The following is a 21,736-nucleotide window of genomic DNA, read 5'->3' as shown; positions in this document are numbered from 1 at the left end:
TCTCTGCAACCCATTAACAATATACCCTTTTACAATTAGTAACCGAAGGTTTTCTGGGACAAAAATCTGGAAGATCCACATTATCTGGGAACAAAAATGCTCCTACTGCATTCACAGAGCTAACAAGCTGAAGTCACCCTTACTTGTTCAAAAGCAGTAAACCCAGACGCAATGCTACCCCAGCCCTGAAGATAAAACTCCCCAACCATCCCCATGGCCCTGCAAATATTCATTCTCAAGGAAAATGTACGCTTCCAAGCAACAGTTATTAATATCATAGCAAACCTGCACTGACTGAAGTCTCTGGTGGTTAATGGTTAATTGCCTTCCAGCAGAGAAGGATTGCTACAGGAGAAAGCAACGGATCCCTGATGCCGTGAAAAATGCCTATGACTGCAAGTCCCATCTTCTCATTTTATCTTCCTCTGAACCTAAAACCATCTGTCTCATCTTACAAAGAACTAGAAGTATCAGAATCACAATTTATACCATGCTTAAATCTATGAACACATACTAGAAAAATATATACCATCTACCATACTGAAATTCACACTGTATTGCAATAAATGAAAGATACGGCCCTTGAGCAGGTGCGAGGGGGGCACAGAATAGAAGCTTAAAACTGCACTTTCATCTAACTGTCAAACTTCACTGTTAACTACAGCACCACTATTTGCACAAATTGGCAGCTTCAGCTGATGAGCCATTTCCTCACGGCATCACAAATAGAGGAAAAATTTACCTCCAGAACAAAACAAAACATTGGGTTGAGCCATTAAAAATATTTTTAAAAATGTATCTATGTTTAAGTTTAAGGGAGGAAGGTAAGTTGTAGTATTTCTATACTAAACCTCATCTTAACTTCTTCCCTTAAAACTTACTTTGTATACTAGAACAGTAACACTTCAGCAAAGACACTGTGAAGACAGGAAGAATCAAAGCCCTACATTTTGGACAAGTCAAAAGGCTGCAAACCATGACACAGAACTTGTGCTCATCTTTCTTGTACCTTCATTCTTCTCAACGAAAAGTTTTTAAACAGAACAAAAGCCAAACAACTATAATAAAGTACGAGGCACTCAGCTCTTAAGTTGTGTGTAACCAAGAAACTACAGTACGCCTATACCTGTGCAACCAATTACTTGGCTAAATAAGACTATTTATTCAGATTAAAGCCAGCAGCAATTAATATCCTTATCTTCTTTGTATTTTGCATTGCACTGATCTGAGATACTGCATGCAAATTGAAAAAAATAATCAATTTCTAATAACATATTTTAAGTATCACTGTGCACGTCTATTAAATGATTTTTACTGATAATTCTCTAACTTCATCCCTTTCATCTTATTCAAATAATTATTCATAGTTTACATTTTCAGCTGTCAGATTTTTTCAATTCCTAGCCTTAAATCAAGAAATTTCACATCTTAAGGGAACATTTCAAAAAAGTCAGAGACACTGACAAGTGTCTTGTGCTATATTTGCAACCTTCTGAGGTTAATTCTCTATCACAATTTGGAAGTGAATGGGGAGAAGGATTTGGTTATACCCATGGCTTATGCTCATCCGTAAGACCATGAAAATCAAACAGGATTCCAAGATGCATCACGCTCTTTTCAAGAGACACTGGAAATTATTAGTGCTGCTTTGCAGCCTGTGGAAGAAAGCTCATTTAGTCAACCACCTTCAAGAAATTACTAATTGGAATAGACATGGTGACAGCCCAGCAAGAGGCTGGTTCATTTAGCTTAGCTAAGCAATGAAGGTGCCTCTGTCAGTGCAATGGGGATAGATGGAAGACAAGAATTAAACTGAGGACAGTGAAACCAGAGTAAAATGTCCTGGAATACATTCCAACTGAAGTAAAATACTATCAGTCACAGCATGAAGGATGTGAAGCAGAACTGAAGATAGGGATAGTGAAGATCTATTTCAAATGAAGTGGAATAGTTTATGAAAGACATTTTACAGTATTTCTACAGATAGACAGTACCTAAAAGGCTGCCCAGATCCCTTCACATTTTTATCACCATTCACATGAAAAAGCTTTGCAGTTGCCCAAATATACCTGCAATCCAATTGTAATAGATAAGCTGCCTGTGCCTTTTTTTAAGTTCTATTTGTGGCAAGGAACATGAAGGGAAATCTGCCTACAGTAGTTCTTATAAGGCTGTTACATATCTCCTAACGCTGCATTTAAAATAAAAACGACAAAAATTTAGCATTTCAAGTTTTGTATAAAGCTATGTACAATCTGCAAGATAAAGCAAACTTGAAAACCTGAAACCAAATTAAAATCAAATTTAATATTAAGCCATAAGGGAAAGAGGAAGAGGAAATCATGACTTTTACTGTTGAAGTTTAGTAATTAATTATATTTAAAGAGTTTTATGCACAGCATTAAATGCTATTCCCTAGCTGACAAATGAAATGGGAGCAGGTGTACAAAATAAAACTAACTTAAATGCAGACAAACTGAAACTTGAGCAAAAAGAGACCTGGGCCTGTAATACCCAGATGTGGAGCTACCAAGAACCCAGGCTCTCCAGGGGACAAGGGGAGGGAAGGAGATTTTGGTTTAATTACACACATCACAAACTCTTTAGGAGCCCATACCCCACATGTATTATTTCCCTTCACTGTAGCCAAATACGACACAGCAGAACAGAGCCAATCCACCTCCTACCAGGATCCTGCCTTTCCTCTACTAAAAAAATGTTCAACATTTTTCCAGCAATCATACAGCCATATGTGCTACAAAAAAAAAAAAAAAACCCAACAACAACAACACAACAACACAAAAACACACACCAAAAAACACACACAACAAAAGTCTAATAACAAAGATGATTCAAGCATTTCTTTTCCCCAGTAGAACAGTCAAAAGTGTTCTGAGCAGGTAGTTAAAATCCTGCCAAGTAGTCTCAACTAGCCCTGACAGTTAATTACCATGCTTTTATATATTATTTTTTTCTCTAATAGAGAGTTGTTCGAGATTTAATCTGTTGTTTATAGTTCAGCCCTGAACAGAAATACGTAAAATGAACACAATTATGCAAAAGAACAAAAAAACCCAAGAAGTGCCAGCACTTTCCCTATGAACAGTAAGAAGCATTCATACAAAGGCAAGTTTAAAGGCGCATAGAACAACATCTAGGAATTAACTACTTGATTATGTAGCTTCCATGATACAGCCATAAATGCTCTACTCCAGGAATTATTTTAGAAGAAAATGACCTCACCTGGTAACTGGTAAAGGGTTAAGCATGCACACTCTTGACAGCAAAATCTCCTAAAATATTAAGTAAAACCATGAATGGGAGAGAGCATTTTCAGGAAGATCCACCAAATACAATTTCAAAAACTAGCCATGTTTTTGCCATAACAGAGAAACAAGACGGCCAGGCAAATTGTATACGCTGTATTCAGACATGACAGAGAAAATACAAGGGAGAGAAATAATTCTAAGCCCCTTCAATTCTGCAAAAAACAGCATCAATGAGAATCAGAGTCCTAGATCAACAGCTAGAATTAAGAGCAATCAGCAAAATTACAGGAAGAGATGCAGCATCAGAACTGCATTCAAAGGTTATGTTTCGAACAAATCACTACAAAGTTAATAAAAACACGTTACGCTAACATACATAGCGGACTACCTCAGTCCTTGTACTTCATTATTCCCTAATTGCCCAGCTGTAGATGTTCACCATTCATGCATACATCACATCACATCCTAAATTTGTTATAGCCACATGAAATATACTACTGAAACCTAACACATGGTGTGCTTCAACTACCACTACGGCAGGGACCAGAAATTTACTGAATTAACTGAGGAAACATGTAAAGCTTAAAGTCCTTTGACCCAAGCATTTGATTTACTGCTGCAACTTAAAAAGCTGAGATCTGAGAGTTCAGGGAGCATATTCAGCTACCCATCACCAAAGGTAGGGGTGCCAATAGCAGGAAGCCAACCATGATGCCAACATACGTACCTGGAACAAAAAAGTGGCATCTCCAAAACTCTCATCTCATATGTTCCCTGACCCAAAGATGTAAGGGCTACATTCAGATACGAAACCAAACTGAAGTCCTTGCTGGATTTGTAGGAAGAGTTGCTTATATTTCCTACACTGAAGAAGATAACAAGGAAAAAAATCCAGTGCAGTACATTCGTCATTACAGATTGTCTTATAAAGTGGTCTGGGGGGTTTGGGTGTGGGTTTTGGTTTGGGGGTGGGGTGTTAAGGAGATGTAGGAGGCAGCTGAAACATCTGTGATTGTGAGGTCTTTCAGGCAACCTATGAAGAGACTGCCAAAGACAAAGGAGCTAAACAGTTTTATCAGAGAAAAAGTCATAGAGAACAAGGTGTCTGCACACACCATCTAGGACTGCGTACTGACCCAGTTGTTGTCTGCCTTCTTCAGACCCAAGAAAATCAAAATGGTTGTCTGGAACAACTCTTACGAGGAGCAGAAACCACGTATATCAGGTCTAACCAACAGGCAGATATGCAACACCTCAAAGGTGTTGCAGAAAGCTGTTCAGCATTCATCCCTCACACCAACCACTGTTGGTATCAGTTCATGGCTGCTTATCAACACTGGTACTAGTTATACTGCTAACAACGACCAAGAATGAGTAAGAAGCTCCCCATCAGCCTTCCCTATCCTAACACTGTCAGGAACAAACTCATCCTGCAGACAACCCCACTTTTGTAAATGCTATCAGAGGACAGCTTTGGCTGCTCTGATCATGTGATGGGGGTTCCATGTGCTGGTACATGAGAATGTAGAAGATCTCAAGGAATTAACACACAAAAGAAGCTCTTCCTGTTAACTTGAGTAAAGAATATTTTACGCTAGCATCAAGAGTCCAAAGATAATGTAGTAGAACAACCTGAACAAGAGCCTAAGAACAAGTAATTATTCACGCAAAGTTTATCAAAAACAAGCAGCCAATTCATCAATCTTAGAGGTATGGATACTAATGTATGAAGCATACAAAAAGGAGCTAGAACTCTCTGAACATCATCAAGACTATGATCTACTCCCTAAGAGTCCATACCCAGCCGGAATACTAACAGAAAGAGGATATAGTCAGTTCATAGGAAAACAAACAAACCAAACAAACAAATTCAAGCGCCCAGCAGTGGTTTATGCCCTATACTTAAAGGATACAAGCATCACAAATGCAGAGGGAGGTATCTTGGAAGTCTAGAAATCATAAAAGTAAAAAACCACATGAGTGCTATCACGTTGCAAGCTTACTACAGACCATAAAAAAATGGAGGACAGACACGATCACTCTCAAGCCTGCTCAGAAAAGGTAACAAAAGCATAGGTCTTACCGTTACAAGGAGATACTAAGAACCTAAGCACCTACTGGGAACAGAACACTGCAGAACTCCAGTGAGAGTTCAAGGAACCTGCTTTTTTAAAACAGCAACCAGAGACTCTTCCCTTAGTTGTAGCCAGCAAGAAAGAAGTGGTTGACAGTAAACAATGAGAGATTTTTATTGGAAGTGAACCATCAAGTCAATGGTTACTGAAGAGGGAAAGGAAGACAGAACAGCAAAACACAAGATTTAACATCACTAAATAAGAGCTCACAGAAGGCGAGTCAAAGGCAAGGAAGAGCTAATTCTCCAGTGACACAATAGATACAAATTCAAGAAAATAAAGCACAGCAAGAGAACAGCAAACATTGCAAGAGAATAATGATTCAGAAAAAGCACACAGAAAGGGAATAATAAGCATAACAATGGCAAAAGAATACAGGGGACAAATTAAAAAGGCTAAAGGCACAAAATAGCTTGAGGCTACTAAGAAATCGTTCTACCAGTACACTACTACTACCAAGAGAATTTGTCCATTACTGAATGAAGAGGGAAAACAGATTAATGAAGAACAAGTCCTCACTAAAGAAAACAACTACAAGCAGGTGACTAGCATAATCAGCACAAATAAATGAGTAAAAATACCCCCTCAGAGGTGGCCTATTACTGGAAATAGTCATATTTTTTTTCTAATTTAGTTAGATTTTATAACATTCAACCAATTTGCTCAGGAAATCATCTGAGCCACCTCAAAATCAATAATCCCATCTCTGAAAACTTGTGGAGGATGTCTGAGATATCAGAAGCTTAGAAAAAGCTGAACTATATAAACCCTTTCTTTAAAGCAAATAAATGTCATACCTAAAAAAAATTCATAAACAAACAACAACAACAAACACAACTGAGGGAGAAAAAAAAGAAAGGTGAAGGGCAAAAACACTTGAGGAATAATACTGGCATCTCTTCAGTCCCAGAGAACTTAAGTCAAATATATTCAAACAAGTCTTTTTAAGCACTTAGGTAGTATATGTAAAGGAGGAACAGCCACCTTGGTTTTGTCAAAAACAAGACATGTCAAACAAGTACAACTGCCTTCTGTGACAGTTAGACAGGGAAGAAAGAATACATGTCATGATTTACTTGATTAATGTTTGTGACAGTCTTAATTACTGAGATGTTCTCATAGTCAAACTAAAAAGCAGGATCTTGATAGAACTACCACGAATTTCCAAACAGGCACAGCTGACTGACTATATGCAGAAGAGAAGTCAACAAGGTCAGACTGTTGGAAAAAAGCTAATGCCACCTTGGGATGTATAGCTTATGTGACACATGACATAATCCTTCCACGTAATACTGCTCTGGTAAATCTCAGAGGGACAATTGCAACTCATTCTGAACACAGGTCTTCAAACCAGACATGAACAGCTGGAGTAAAGGCACAAGAGAACAACTACCAGGTGTAGACAATATTACCTGCCAGGAAACGCTGAAAGAATTGGGGGCACTAAGCTTACAGATCAGAACACTGAGGAGAGGAAAAGTCAGTTCTCCACAGCAAACAGAACAAGCGATAAAATGTTTGAATTGCAGCAAGGCAGATTTCTATGTAACGGCGTAAGGACAAAGATAGGCTGCTTGGCAAGGTCTGGCAGTCTCCCATCCACAAGGTCACTTTAAAAGCAGGTTAGACAAACAAGTGACAAGAAATATAATCAGCACTATCTCCACTGGCCAGAAGACAGACAAATGAATGAGATAAAAACAAGGATGGAATGAAACTTGAAGTCAAGATTTTATAGCATTCATAAGAAACTCTGGAATATTACATTCAGCTCTGGTATTAAACTTTAGGAGGTAGTTTGAAAATTGCAGAAGGAACCATAAAACTACATGAGAGCCAGCACACACACTTGAATAATTGAGTTTAATGAGTTTTGATTATGAAAAAGGAAGTTGAAGGGTAATTCTGTTACTATAAACAAGTACCTTCACAAGAACAAAACATCAGGTTCTAATGGGCTCTTTAACAAGAAAGACCACCAAACCCACCCCCAAGAACCATGGTCTATTCAGCAAAGATACCTTTCTAACAGAAAGAAATTTAAGACAGGTCTTTCAGTAAGATTTTAGCAAAGCATTTTGCTATTTCAGACTAGCAGCAAGTCTGGCTACTTGGCTAGCAAGAGATTTAAAAGGTTAAGCAAGCATAGCCAAATAAGTGCTGTGAGAAGCAGTACTCTAAAAGATGGTTGCTTGGATTTATGTCTGCTTCCTATAGTGCAATTACAAAAACAAACAAAAAAATTAAATAAAATTGTATTTTTCAGACAAATCATTCACCTTTTAATACATATCAAGGCTGATAAATACCAATACTGTTGTCCTTCAATATTTCAAAAGAAGATAAAAAGCTCTCTAATCAGTAGAGTCTGCCTAAGATGATTCACAAAAGGTAAAAACAGAGCCACAAAGCTCAAGTTCCCTGGTCTACCAGCTCCTGATACATGCCTGTGCTCTGCCTGGGGGCTCAGTGCCCGCTCACCGGTTATGCAAATGCATGCTTTGCTTTCTCTCATGAACATACAAGTAAAAGTGATTAGGAAGACACACAAAAAAAAAGAGACAGCCTGATTAGAAGGATATACCCACACAGTAACAGTGGGACACAGTTACTTACCCTTTATGCCTTCCCCACCACCATTTTCTGGCATTATAGGGAAGTTTTAAGCCTATCCAATGTAATTTCCTTTAAAAGTAGGCCAACTAGATCAGGACGTCTGGCTTTCCAGGAAGAGGAGCTACTGTCATCCTCACTGCTCACTAGCATTGATCAAATTTTGCTTAAGAGGAAAGGCAGAATAACAACAAACTACTGAAGGTGCAGACACAACAGGTGCCAAAAAGACATCTTCCAGTGATCCTCTCAGGATTTAACGAAAGGGATTCATGCTCCACTAAACCCCAGTAAACCCCACTAAGCAGAGACACCTACAAGAGAAATAATCATCAGACATAACACCTCCCTGACCATGTACTAACACTTATTAATAGATAATTCCTATACTTATCCAAACCCTCTAATGTAATGGACAGCCCCTCTACAAAACATCCATTCTAGCGTAAAAGAGTAAGGACACTAAAAATTTAGTAGTCATAAACATAAAACCTCAAAAGCATCAATAAAGGCAGAGTCCATTGCACCAACTTCTGCTGATCATGAGTTAATAGAAACAAGCTTTGCATTTAACTTCAGAAGTGAAATTACTCAAGCAAACTACACATAAGAATATATTTGTAGCAGAAGCATCAGAGATAGGACAATGCAAGCAAAACAAAACAGTGAAGACTAACTTCCTGCTATAAGAAAAAAAAAAAAAAAAAGGAAATGCATGAATCACAAAGAAACCATGGAAAATTCTTCTCTCATCAGAATCATTCGTCCCTAAGTTTGGAAAACAATTACAATGTAAAAGCACAAAATATTTGGGATTTATTTTATTTCCATTAGGGCAATACCTCAAGTACCCTTGCATTATAACATTCCACACTATATATCAGCCATTTCACCAAGCTAACACTTCATGAAAAAAGCTAATGATAGGGCATGTCAACTTTATCAGGATTATCATAAATATTAACAGGCTTGGGAGTAACTTTCTTCAATGGATTTTTTTAGCATCTTCAGTACAGAGGTTTAACACTAGTTAGGATCCTCTAGACTTTAACAGAGACCAGACAGGGACTACCATAGACTTTTGCAGCTTTGCTGTCAAATCATCAGAAGTACCTCATTGACTGAAAGGATGAGCCAATCTCACCAACAGGTAACATCATGAGGTACAACCCACTGACTCCTGAGTTTGTTTCAGAACTGGCTTCACATTTAGACACATACTCATTTCTACGTCCTTAGTCAAAAGCCACAAAAGGCAAGCACACATTCAGACTTCTATTCAAAAGCTCTACTTGTACTTAAGGAATCAAATCCCACAGGCCATTACTAGTAATGTTTTAACAAATTCCTGGGGACCAAAACAATCCCTTAAATCTTAAATTGTCACTGGATTTTTCAGCTGATTATAAATGAAAATACAGGCTCAGAATTACTGTAAGTATTGACAAAAGAATATTCCTCTTCATTCTTATTATGAAGACATAAGACCAAGTTTAAAAAACATGCAACAAGCAGGTTAAATAAATATTCAAAGTATGCACAAATAAGTGTCATGATGTCCCCATAATTCTGAAAACCAGTAATTTAGGTCAACAACAACAACACCTCCGAAAATACCGAATAATAACTAATAACTTAGTTACGATGCAATGCTCCTCAGTATAAAGTTGTTGTTCGTCCTACGTAAGGTTTCAAACATATAGCTAGTGGAGAATACTGTACAAGTATGGTAGCCTGATTTCAGGACAGAAAAAAACCACATAATTTTTTTCCACTGAAAACATAAGAATCTTTTTTTTAAAGCAAAGTATATCTGAAAGTTATGGACGCTTAATTTTGTCCACTTTTATTCCTGTGGTTCAGACTCTTAGCTAGTTATGACACTAACAAAAAAAACAACCAACCAGTCAGCTTCAGGCTGCTGCTGCAAGCTGTCTCAAATCACAGCAGACACCAGTACAATCCCCTGCAGGCTCCCTGAAAAGAAGCGGAGAATGACACTACAGTGGAGATGAATCTTGGGAGTAGCCAGGAAAAGGTAAAGATAAAATAAAGACGATCACACAGATAAAACTGCAAAGTTTCTTCTGACAGTAAAGGAGTGTTCTATCTCTTGCTGAGTGACAAAATAAAACTTTAATTCATCTTAAGCCTATGCCAGCAAAGACTTGGGTTTCAACTGCACATTATCTATTGCCGCATAGATAAGTTATGGCCATTAAAATGAAGTGGGGAAAAACTTCTAGCGAACCTCAGTTAAACCACTAACTTGCCATCTGCTGTGGCAGCAGCTTATTGAAGATAAGCAGCCTGGAAGCATTATGGCAATTAAGAAATCTTTTGGTCATTAACTCCACACCAATTAAACATTAAAGGCTGGCGAAACTGTACTGTGGCTCAGGACTGCTTTTTAAGGCAAACTCTTCTGTTCCCAATGACTGGCTTCACTATGAGACCCAGTGTGGTGAAGAACCTTTAAACATTTACTCAGGCACTTCTTTGCACATCAGCAGCCCTAACACATATGTACATGTTCTAATAAAAAAAAAAGTACATGCATACATACTTCATGCCTACACTTCCACAGCAACCTCACATTAACCCACATTCAAAAATACAGTGTTTTAAAAAGTTTAGATACATGCGCACACATGTATGAGCATGCACACACACATTCTCACTCACACATCTGTCCATGAAAGTGTCTCTGGGCTCGCATCAACATTAGTGTTATCCAAATTCAGAGCCTCACATCCATCTCTGAAACACTCCCTACAACAAGTCTGAAACATTGGGCTTAACATGCTTATAGAATTTGTAAGGGGTTCCATAACTTCTCATAATACCCACAAACTAACCAAAGTCTGCCTATGAGAAAACACATGAACTCAAGAAAGGTATTTCTAAATCACACTTTGTTGCACATACATCAATGGAAAAAAACCCACAGTATAGAAAACAGCTGCTACTGTTGTGTACAATTCAATGGTAGCACCACCTTCCCAGCTTTGGAAGAGTTCTGCTCTGAGAGCTAAAGCTACTACTTCTGCATATACGGGAAAAAAAACCCAAACCAAACAAAACCAGAAAACAAGCTTTGGCTCTCAAAAAAATAATCTATTACTTTCATCCCAAAACACAGAAAAAAATCCAAAAGTTTGCAGTGCCCACAGTCAGCACACTGACTCCAGCCACATCAACATACAGCTGTTTGCACTAGCTCTTTCTCTTTGAAAAAAGCCTCAAAGAGAAGAAGCAGGTGGCAGAGTGCATTCAAGTCCAGCACCCCTGTCTAAAGCCACTTTTGTTTGTAAAGAGCTGTCACTGATGCAGTCTGACAGCCCAGACCTTAAAGCAGAACAGGAGTCAAGGTAGAGCCTTATAGCACTTTGCAGAACATTATGCGTACGTTGAATTTAATACAGTTTCCATCAAATCTCAGCACTACCCACAATGAGATATGCCCTAATAAACACATACATAAATTCTGAAGAGTCATGGCTTGCATTAATAGACTTCTTCCAGGAGTAGGATTCAATCCACAGCCTTCTTTTCTTTTCCTCACTTCACAATGCTGATATAATTAAGTTTATTTTAGATGTCACTACATAACTGAAAACCTATAGTTTTCAGTGTCTGTTATAAAACCTACAGTATTATATATTATAATACTATAATATTTCATTATATTATATTGTATATAAATATTGCATTTATATATTTGTATATAATTATACATAATTTATAATTTGTGTAGAATATATATAATATATAATATATAATTATACATAATAATTTATAATTTATAATTATATATAATAATAATTTATCATTTGTATTGTATATAAATATTGTATTTGTTATAAGGACATGACCAAAACTTATTAGTAAAGTTAAGAAAAAGAAAGGTTATATAATGTAATTCTCAATTAGTATGTTCAAGAGTGTTTCTTCCATGAACTCACTTGCCCATTTCAGAAGGCTAAGCACATTTCACATAACATCAATAATGCCTGCTCTTTTACAGCTCTTTCTCTCCTCATTCACATTAACTCACCTCCTACATCATCCAAGAGGAAAGAAAAAGCCACTTTAGTCTTATTCGATCCTTCCAAAGACCCCATCCTCATTCACCAATCCCAGATTTCTCTTAACTTACCAGATCTGTAACTGCCACCTGTTTCTTCTGACACAGGGGGACAATAAAAATAGACCAAAAAAGGCCACTCCCTGAGAAAGCAGTATTTTGCTACATACGAAGTATATCCAGGTGCTGTTTCAGGGTCTTGCTCAGATGTTGGTCTAGTGGGCAAACATCAGGCTTATAGCTCCTAAATAGCTGGTGGTGGTGCATAAAGAATGTTTGATGGATACAGCTCAACACTAACTCCGAGTTATTATGCACCAGCTCTGGCAGAAGCTAGACAGCCATGTTAGCACACAGCTGTGCTAAGTCCACCTAAAAGGCAGATTATGACCATGAATCCAGATCATATATTAGCTTAGATGACCAGTTTTAGATGAAAGCTGTCTTGGGAGATGGATGTTCCTAACACAACATGCCATACGCGTTCTCCCCCTTCCCACTCCTCCCAATAGCTTTCTGAGTGTTATAACGAAATGAGATACCCATTACTGTACATCTCCTTCAGCTTCCGATGCTGTAGAGGAACATGTGTACTACTCTACCCTTCACTCTCCAATACCCTCTTTGGGGAATAATTTCAGGAGTTTCTTCTGCTCAGCTTTTAGATTTCCTAACGGAGGAGAGACCTTAAGTGGGAGGGGAAAAAAGAAAACTACACAAAAATAACTATCAATTATTTCACTGTTGCCCATAGAAGTCTAGGTAATAAAAGCCTTAGGCCAGACTTAAAAGTTGACAGTGTTTAAATTCCTAATTCAGAAAATTAAAGATAGTTATGGGTTCATGGAGCCCTTGACATTTTTATTTTTTTACACAACTACTGGATTTAATTAAGTAGCTAACATATAAACCACATATATTTAATAAACAGATATTAATCACTAGAGTTTTATATGCTAGCAATGCATATATTTGTATACAATCTCTAGAAAGCTTACCTCATCAACATGTTCACAGATGTGGGATATAAACCAACCACTGCCCCATTTTCCTCACTGTTTCGTTTTGCTTTAACTTTTAAGCAGAGAATTTGTTGTTTCCAAAAAGAGCAACAACTGACTTATGGATCAAAGTGAGCAAAGCTGACATTGCAATGCAAGCCATGACTAAGCTAACACTTTTGATAGCATAGGCATAATTAGTATCTAGAATAAAGATGGGCATCTGAAAATTTAGATCTAGAACAGTGATGTCCCCTGGGCTGCCAGCCGGACACTTCTATCTAGCCTGCTACCTTTCCCTGGAGAAGACAAGGAACAGCTATTTAGAGGCTACAAACACTGCCCCAACAGCTGATCACATCCTCCATCTGTTCGCAGCTCAACACAGACCACTGAACTGCTGCCAAAGCAGTTAAAAAAAAAATAATCCAGCAGCTTTTTCTAAGAGCAATTGCCATCCATGCACACTCCCAGAAATTAGTCCTAGCTGCCTACTGCGGCACAGGGCTCCCAGCCCATCCTGCACCACCAGCAATTCACCTCCCACAGCCACGTTCTAAGACGAGTAGAAGATGAGACCGTAAGAGAAGCCTTAAAGCCCAGATGCCATGGCAAGTCTAATCTAGATCAAGGCAGTCCAAAGCTCTGGACTTCAAAACAATGACTTCTGTAACCCTGTACAAACTTATTTACCTGGATGATTGTGGTCTCATGTTTTTCAGGTTCCTTCAGAAGTAAACACTTGACAAAGCTACTGCAAACCAGCTCAACATGTTAAAAAGGAGGACTATTGTAAAGTTCTACTGTACACAATAACTTAAGTTCATGACATTCCACCATAAGTAAAACTACGGAGGCATTTGCAAACTTTCATTTTATTTCTCCAGGCCTGAGAAAAGACTATGCATAGCAATATTTCATGGAAGTACCCAGAGCTTTTCTTCTGAGAAATGCATAGTGGAGTTAATCTTTTGTTTCCTCCCTATAAACAAGCAAAGCTGTTCTTTCAGTTTTAAGAAATGACCTAGGGGGTCACTTATCTCAACCCTTTTGAGCTCCAACTTTTTTTTTTTTTCCTCTTTGAAAGAAGTCATAACAGAATAGGCAACTAGAGGCTAAGCATGGCCTCCTACAGAGATTTTTCATACCATCCAACTTTGGCACCCAGCTTGTACCCAAGTCCCTCAAGGCTTCATTTAATAAAGAGTGGAGAGAGATGACCCGTCTACAGAGTGATGCAGAACAGCAGTGCCTCCCTCTCAGATGCCTGAGTATGTTCTGTCATAACTAGGAATTTTGAGATAGAGAACTACATTTGTGGCTTGTGCAATGGAAGGTAAGTTGATTATTTAAGATCCTGGTTAAAGTTCACACTCCAAGAAAGTTTTTCTCCAGCACTATCACTGGTCCAACATGAACAGCTTCAGTTCAACAGCCTCAGACAGGCTTGCAGGCAAACCCATTCATTCTTCCCCTAAAATCCACTTTGTAAAACAATGCTCAAGCTAGCTTCAGCACCACTAAAGCAGGTGTACATTTATATATATATATATATAAATTTTATATAGAAAAGATATAAAAAAGAAAATCCATACTCCAAGATAATTGCTACGTTGCTCAGACCTATCTTTAATACTGTTTCTGGTGTGTTCCTTACATGGCTAGGAGGTGAAGGTCAATAGCGTCACAGGCTGTGTTGAATTTTTACAATATAAAAATTAAGAATTCTCTTGTCAAAAAAAACAATGGCATACTTGTTTTGTTACATTCTCAGACAAGCCTCAGTTTGGGCAGTTCCCGTAATGACTTTAAAAGCAGCATCATAAACATCATTTCGCAGTTGAACTCTTCATTTGCAGCATAATAAATTTGGAACTTGCAGATTAAGATAGCAGCAGAGAAAGAGAACTCAACTGCAGCATTCTTCTATCCATTTGATTCAAATTTTTCCTTCTGTTTAATTTCCTGGGAAAATTTCACACATGGAATACTCTTTCTCACAACAGAGCAGTCCAAAGCTACCTCAGTTGTTATTAAAAAAATACGTCACCACAAGAAAGGAAAATGTGGAAACTGTTTTCATTATCTTCATAGAAAAGGATATATGACCTCCTTTCACACCAGTAAAGGAGCCCCAACAAATATTGTATCTTCTTTGATTACCTAAATCCATATAAACCTGGAACACTGCCTAGCACATCCATGAAGCCCCATACATCCTAATCAAAGCAACTTTATTTCCTAGTTATTCCTCCTAATCACATCTCCACAACACATCTTCAGCAGACCTGTATTTGTTAAGGACCACCCCTGCTACACATACATCAGGGACTAAGCATTATTCTTGTATGCACCCAACACCACCAAACTGATTTTCCACAGCCACTAAGCATGCCTTGCCAGCCAAGGAGATGAGCGTAAGCCTGGATCCCTTCTTTACAAAGACTGTAAAGGAGAAGGGAGCCCTCAGATCCTTTCAAGATGGGATACCACTACAAAAGGATGCATGCCATAACCAACGAAATAATGTGGTATTAAATACCTAAATGATGCTTCAGGTACTAATTGGGACCAAAAAAACCTGTAGACAAGAACCCTGAATATTCTATCAATACACACCTATTTCAGAACTAACTTTTCATATTAATCCAGTTCCAAATTAAATCAATAATGTTTTGTTTTCACAGTCAAGAAACGAAAGTTTGGAAGGGAAAGGAGCCACTATGTTTTTCTTAAGAGTAAAAGGCTTCTCTCTCAATCTCTCAACCGTTTTGCAAGCAATACAGTAAGGGGGGGGGGGGGGGGGGGGGGCAGAGGGAGCAAACCATTTGCCTTCACACCCTGCATCAACTGTCTCATAACAAAGCCACAAGAGAATACTGAGCTAGTACAAGTACAGATTAGACACTGCTGAACCAGATGCCGTTTTTTTCAGACATCCTTTCCACATGTTTCATTTAACAATTCACAACTGATTATTCTCATTATCAGTTGACCATGATATAGCAGGTGCAGGAGGTGGGGAAGAAATGGAGCACTCAGACTGGATATACATTAAGGTCATGGGTACACACAGGCACACACTTCCCAGGGGCAGTATTATAAGATCTGAAAGAACCACTAATACGTGTGCCTGTGCTCTCAGATCTATTCACTTAAAAATGTGAATGGTATGCAAATGTTCAGCTTGTTTTAAAGTTTGAAATGTTCTAGTTAGAATCACTTAAATCACAATAGATTCTCTTTCTAAATTAGCAAGTTAGCTCAACCGTACCACCTAAACGCAATGCTAATAGTTTCATTCCATTCTGTTGCATCTCCTTTTATTTAAAAAACTAAGCAGAGATAAGCTCTTCAGGGTAGGGACTACATGTCTATTTCAAAAAAAAGAGAGTGAACTGCATTTAGTCAGAGGAACAAATATGCTACAAGACTTAAAAAGACTTACTTTTCACTGAGTAAGTGTTATCAGCGTTTAGAAGTCCCTGCTTCCTCAGCCTGAAGAGTAGACGTTACAGTACTATTCTCTTTATTGGAAATTATCTAGTTTACCTGAGCTTTGATAAAAACTGGCCAAAGTAAGTTTGCTTTCGGAGAGGAGGAGGTCCTACATAAAAGTACAAAAGCTAGCTATTTGCTGAACTTCCGAGTTCCTGACAAAGCTCCTCTTTTGTATACTATTTCTTTTGACTGTTTGAATCATGGAGGGGGAAGAGAGAAAAGGGAAAAATCTCACACAACAAATCAAGTTCAGATAGCAGTGAAATGCCATGAACTATGAAGCTGTTGAAAAAACTGGTCTAAAAGGTGGCAATATATTGTCTGATATGTATAGAATCTCTATTTAAAAAGCAGTATCTCATAGTAACAGATTAGTCCAGTGAAATATTTTATGGAAATCCTAAACCAGACAGCTCTCAAACATAAGACGACAATATATAACTACACTCGACAAATAAAAAATACTTTGAAAAATGCAAGTGAGAGAATTGTAAAATGGCTATTAAATTATTCCCCTTAATAACATAAGATCAGTCTGGTCTGTAACAAAAAATGCTCCTGTAGCTGATCAGCCACTGACATACAACTCTTCAAAGTACCTGCACATACTAAGGAACAGCCCATTTTACTACAGCATATCCGAGTTATGCAGTGGTTGATACAGATAATCAAATGCATCTCATAGCATCAAGAATCCAACCGTAGTCAAAAATTTATAGGATCAAATTATGAAGGCCTGATGCAATGCATTACTGAATTAAAAAAAACAAAACAAAACACAAAAAAACCACTAAAAAACCCAACAGAAAGCAAAATCTATTTCTTTAAATATATACATTAAACTTCAAAGTATTTATTTTATTTTCTGGTTACCAATTACTGTTGTTTATAGGATAGTTGACTCCTCACTCCGTAACATTGCTGTAAATAGTTCTGTAAGGAAAAAACATTACTGCTGGGGAAGTCCTGCAGCAGCACCACACAACAAAATGATTTTGTTTGAGATTCCAGGTAAAATCAACAGTTACAGGTTTCCAAAACTGAGATACTCCCTTGCACTGAAACACTGCCAAACCATCCTTAATTTCACTATCATTCCAAAACATCTGACAATACTAGAGAGGATGAATTTGGATGCCATAAAGCATGTGCATGGGGCAATGTAGCTTCCAGGAAGATTCCATTAGGAGGTGCCCACCTGCATCCCAGAACAAGACTCAGCACATACTCTAATGCAGAATTTACCCTACAGTCTTAAAAAAAACCTCTCCAGATAAGATGTACAAAAACCTCAATTAAAATATATTTGTTAGCTCTAACAGGCTTAGCTAGAATTTCAATAATGGCACAACACGTGCTTTTAGTTTCAACTGTAAATATAGCCATTTTAAAACTCCGTTCAACCTGTTTTAGAAAGCATGCTGAAATTGTATCTCATTCTGAACAATCATTGACACACAAAAATGCAGTGCACACAGGGATTATTCCTTAAATGCCATGTTTCACACTATTTCAGAAAAGTTTTGGAAGAAGCATCTAATAGAACATTAGTAGAAGGATGTGCGTACCACATCCAGAATGGATGCCCTAAAACCAAGGAAGTGACAAAAGCAGGAAATAGAAAGGATGCTAACAAGTAAAAAACATCATGCTGTGCAGCAAATTCTGGGGGCTTTAATGCTTTATATATTTTCAGAGATTCCACATTAAAGTTTGTCCAGCAGAGAATTGGCTGATGATTTCTCTTAACCACTAGCAGAAATTTTACAATATTCAGTGTAAGATGAAAGTAAAGCAACTCTGGTTACTACCTTACAGCTATTAGTGCATTGCTTACTCTCCATCCAGCCAAAGCACTGTATCTAATTTGTAAGTGATCAGTCATGTAAAATACAGTTTTCTTTCTCAGCTTCATCCAGAAACAACATATGCTAGTCTTTCACTCAAAGAATGAAGTCTTGAACATGTACCCTTAACCAGCAAATTATTAATCATTAAGGAGATTACTTTTTCACATAAGTGATAGTCATGTAATGATGCTTTAAGATTTCATCTTTCCTTTCATCTTTGAAGCAAGACTGTCAGTTAACTTTTAAGTCATCACCATCGGAAAGGTATTGAAAACGTCAAGAAAAAGGTCACTGAAACCAGTATCGAGGAAGTAACACCAACTTTAAAGGAGTATTACAGAGTATATGCATTTACCCTTCAGAACCTGAGCACAGGGATTTATCTATCCTCAAAATCTAATTCTAAGATGCTTTTTGATTAATTAAGGTTTGTGTTACAGGTTTATTTTTGCTTAACTGAACTATTTAACAGACTTCTTAATTCCTTGCTTGGCCATCAGTCTTCAGAATCACTTAAGTGAAATGGAAACTTTTCACAAATTGTATACACATCTAAAAGTACAAGCAGAAAAGATCCATCAAGACAAAGTTACAAATACAAAGTAACAAGTTGTGCATACTTATAAGGGTATGAATAAGTTATCAGTACATGTAACACAATTATTTTCCCGTAAATTTAGTGCTGAAATACTGTATTTAATTTTGAAGAAATGACTTATACTTTCCAAGCAAAGACTCCTGAAGACTGAGAAATTTTATTAGGAACTACCTAATCTGAAAGAAAGAAGAAACGTGAAGTAGGAAGACTAGCAGTGATGTCACCCTTTTCAGACAAATTTCAGAAAAAGATCAGATACAGTATGATTAGGTTAGAACCTAATCTAGTCCTAGGCTACATATAACCACAAGATACTGACATCAAAATATTCAGGGAATAGCGGAGCCTTTGCTATTTGAACATCTATGTCCCATTCTGCATATTGCTCCACTTCTTGTTTTATTTCCCTTGGCATTATCACGCTTATTCCAACAATACCTAGGAACCTGTACCTGGAAGAGCTTACAATTTCAGATACAAAACAAAACAAGATGCATCTTCCTGCCAGAGGTTTAACTAGAACAGAGCTTAGTGATGACTTGCAAAGTTACAAATAAAACTTGCACCCCTCTTTACCATTATGCACATCATTCTTCTTCTTCTTCATTATGCACATAAATCATATAAGGGCTACTGTCCCAAAAGGAAATTATGCCTGAAATAAGCACCAGATTAGGTCAGACATACAGAAACGGTTAATCTAAAGCACTGTGGATTTTGGATAACCAACTCTGAGTGTGCAGAAAGACAAGTTTTAAAGGGGAGTGGGGTAGAATTAAAAACAATCATTAAAACGCTTGTTGACCTAGCAAAATAGATGGGCATAAAGTCATGTGGAGAACAAAACCCCCATTTGTTACATCATGGTGTTTCAGACACCCTACATCACAAAAGCCATTTCTTCTATTTCCCCCTCACGTGTACAACAAGTTTATGGGGGAGAGAGAGGAAACAGAGCAGGCTGTATGACATACACATGGAAATCTGAAGACGCTGTCAGCAGGAAATGCTTTTGTAAATATGATACCTAAATGCAAGCTTAGCGTAGATAACAAAAAATTGGGGGGAACCTTCATGAGAGAAAGGAACGTAACTTATTTCCTCTTTTGCCACTTAAGCCAGAAGGATACCTTTCTAAAGGCCTAATCCTTGAGCAATTTTTCCTGAAAAAAGACCAAATAAACCACGCAATCTGTTCCCAGTAAATTTTCCCGTATTAGAGAATAACGTAACAGATCTATATTATTCAGAGGCACCAGAGTGCAAACCACAGCCCAAGCTACAATGAACCTCCTGTGCTTTAATGAAGTTGCCCGCTGCAAAAAGGGCTCCAACATCAACGGGAAAAAAACCATACACAATGGTATATTTTCTCATTTTCAAGGCCTATTACTTACAGCTCCTCCACTAAGGTGGGGTCCGAGCCGAAGACCCCCGCCAGTGGGGACCCCGGAGCTGGCTCCTGCCGGGATTTCAGGAGAAACCCCAGGACGCCCCGGCCCCGAGCAGCCGGCGTTGCCCTTCCCCCACAAAGGGTGGGGAGCCGGGGCCACTGCCCAGTCCCAGCGCCCCGCCACCCAGGGCAGCGCCGCGGCCCCCCGCCGCTGGCAGAGGCCCAGCACCCGCCACCCCCGCCCCGCCGAGGCCTCAGGGCCCGCACCCGCCGAAGGGGGCAGGCGGGGAGGGCGGATGGCGCGGCGAACCCCCCCGGCCGCCAGCGCCGCCCGCGTGGGTGTGTGCCGGACCCGCCGCAGCGGGATGTCACCGCCGCCCGCCTCGGGCCCCCCCTCACCTCGCTGTGTCCCGCCGCGGCCCCGGCGCCGCCCAAGGCTCCGTTGCCGGCGGCCGCCGCCGGCGCTGTCAGCAGGCCGCCCACCGCGCTCGGAGAGGCGGCGGCCGCCTGGGTCGCAGCCCGCAAAGGGGCCGCTCCCGCCGCCGCCCCGGCTTTGCCCAGGCCGCCGGCGCCGCCGCCGCCGCTGGGTCCCGGCCCGCCGGTGCTGCTGAGGCCGCCGCCCCGCTTGTTCTTCCGCCGCTTGGCTCCGCGCTTGGCGTCGGCCGGACTCATCGCGCCTGACACCCGGGCAAGGGAGGAGGGAGCGGGGGGGAGGAGGAGAAGGAGGAGGAGGGGAAGGGGCGCAGGGCCGCCGCGAGCGCCCGGGAGCGGAGGGGACGGGCAGGGCCGGGGCACGGGCCACCCCGGGCGCCGAGGAGCTGAGCGCACCGACTGTCACGGCAACGGGGACTCCCTCGGCCCCAGCGCCGCTGACCAGAGTTACCGTCCAATATGGCGGACACAAGGGGAAAGTGATCCCCCTTTACGTCGGGGGGCTCCCCCTTGCGCTGACGGGAACCAGCCCCGCGAGGCACGCCGGGATACGTAGTTCCCGCGCCGCCGCGCAGCCCGCCTCAGGGCAACGTTGGACTACGACTCCCGGCGTGCACTGCGAGACCCGCCTGGGCGCGGCCGGTGAGCTCATCCGTCCCCGCGGTGCTCGCTGGGAGCTGTAGTCCTCCCCGCCGCCGTTAGCCCCGCCGGCCGACGTTGCCACCCCGGTCAAGGGACTACACCGCCGCCCGGGAGCCGGCGAGCACCACGTGACGCGCGACCCCGCGCCTTAAAGGGGCCGCAGCTCCCCATGTCTCCCGTAGGGGCCGTGGTGCCAAGTGCCGCGTTCCCTCAGA

The 21,736-nt window shown here is 40.0% G+C and overlaps 1 protein-coding gene across 3 annotated transcripts in view; it reads right to left on the bottom strand.

The window, feature by feature from the left end:
- The window catches only part of FAM193A (family with sequence similarity 193 member A), a 90,405-nt gene extending 69,035 nt beyond the window's left edge, over nt 1-21,370 (bottom strand). For 2 of the 3 annotated variants that reach the window (XM_055708172.1, XM_055708187.1), the window contains exon 1: nt 20,847-21,369. In XM_055708172.1, the coding sequence (XP_055564147.1) occupies nt 20,847-21,119 (273 nt within the window). In that variant the 5' untranslated portion in view covers nt 21,120-21,369. Of the gene's footprint in view, nt 1-20,846 lie in introns of all 3 variants that reach the window. The other variant, XM_055708179.1, reaches the window with a different exon arrangement.
- Between the last annotated feature and the right edge of the window lie 366 nt (nt 21,371-21,736).

The sequence above is a fragment of the Falco cherrug genome, chromosome 1 (assembly GCF_023634085.1).
Source record: "Falco cherrug isolate bFalChe1 chromosome 1, bFalChe1.pri, whole genome shotgun sequence".
NCBI lineage: Eukaryota > Metazoa > Chordata > Aves > Falconiformes > Falconidae > Falco > Falco cherrug.
This window is presented reverse-complemented; position numbering and strand designations above follow the sequence as displayed.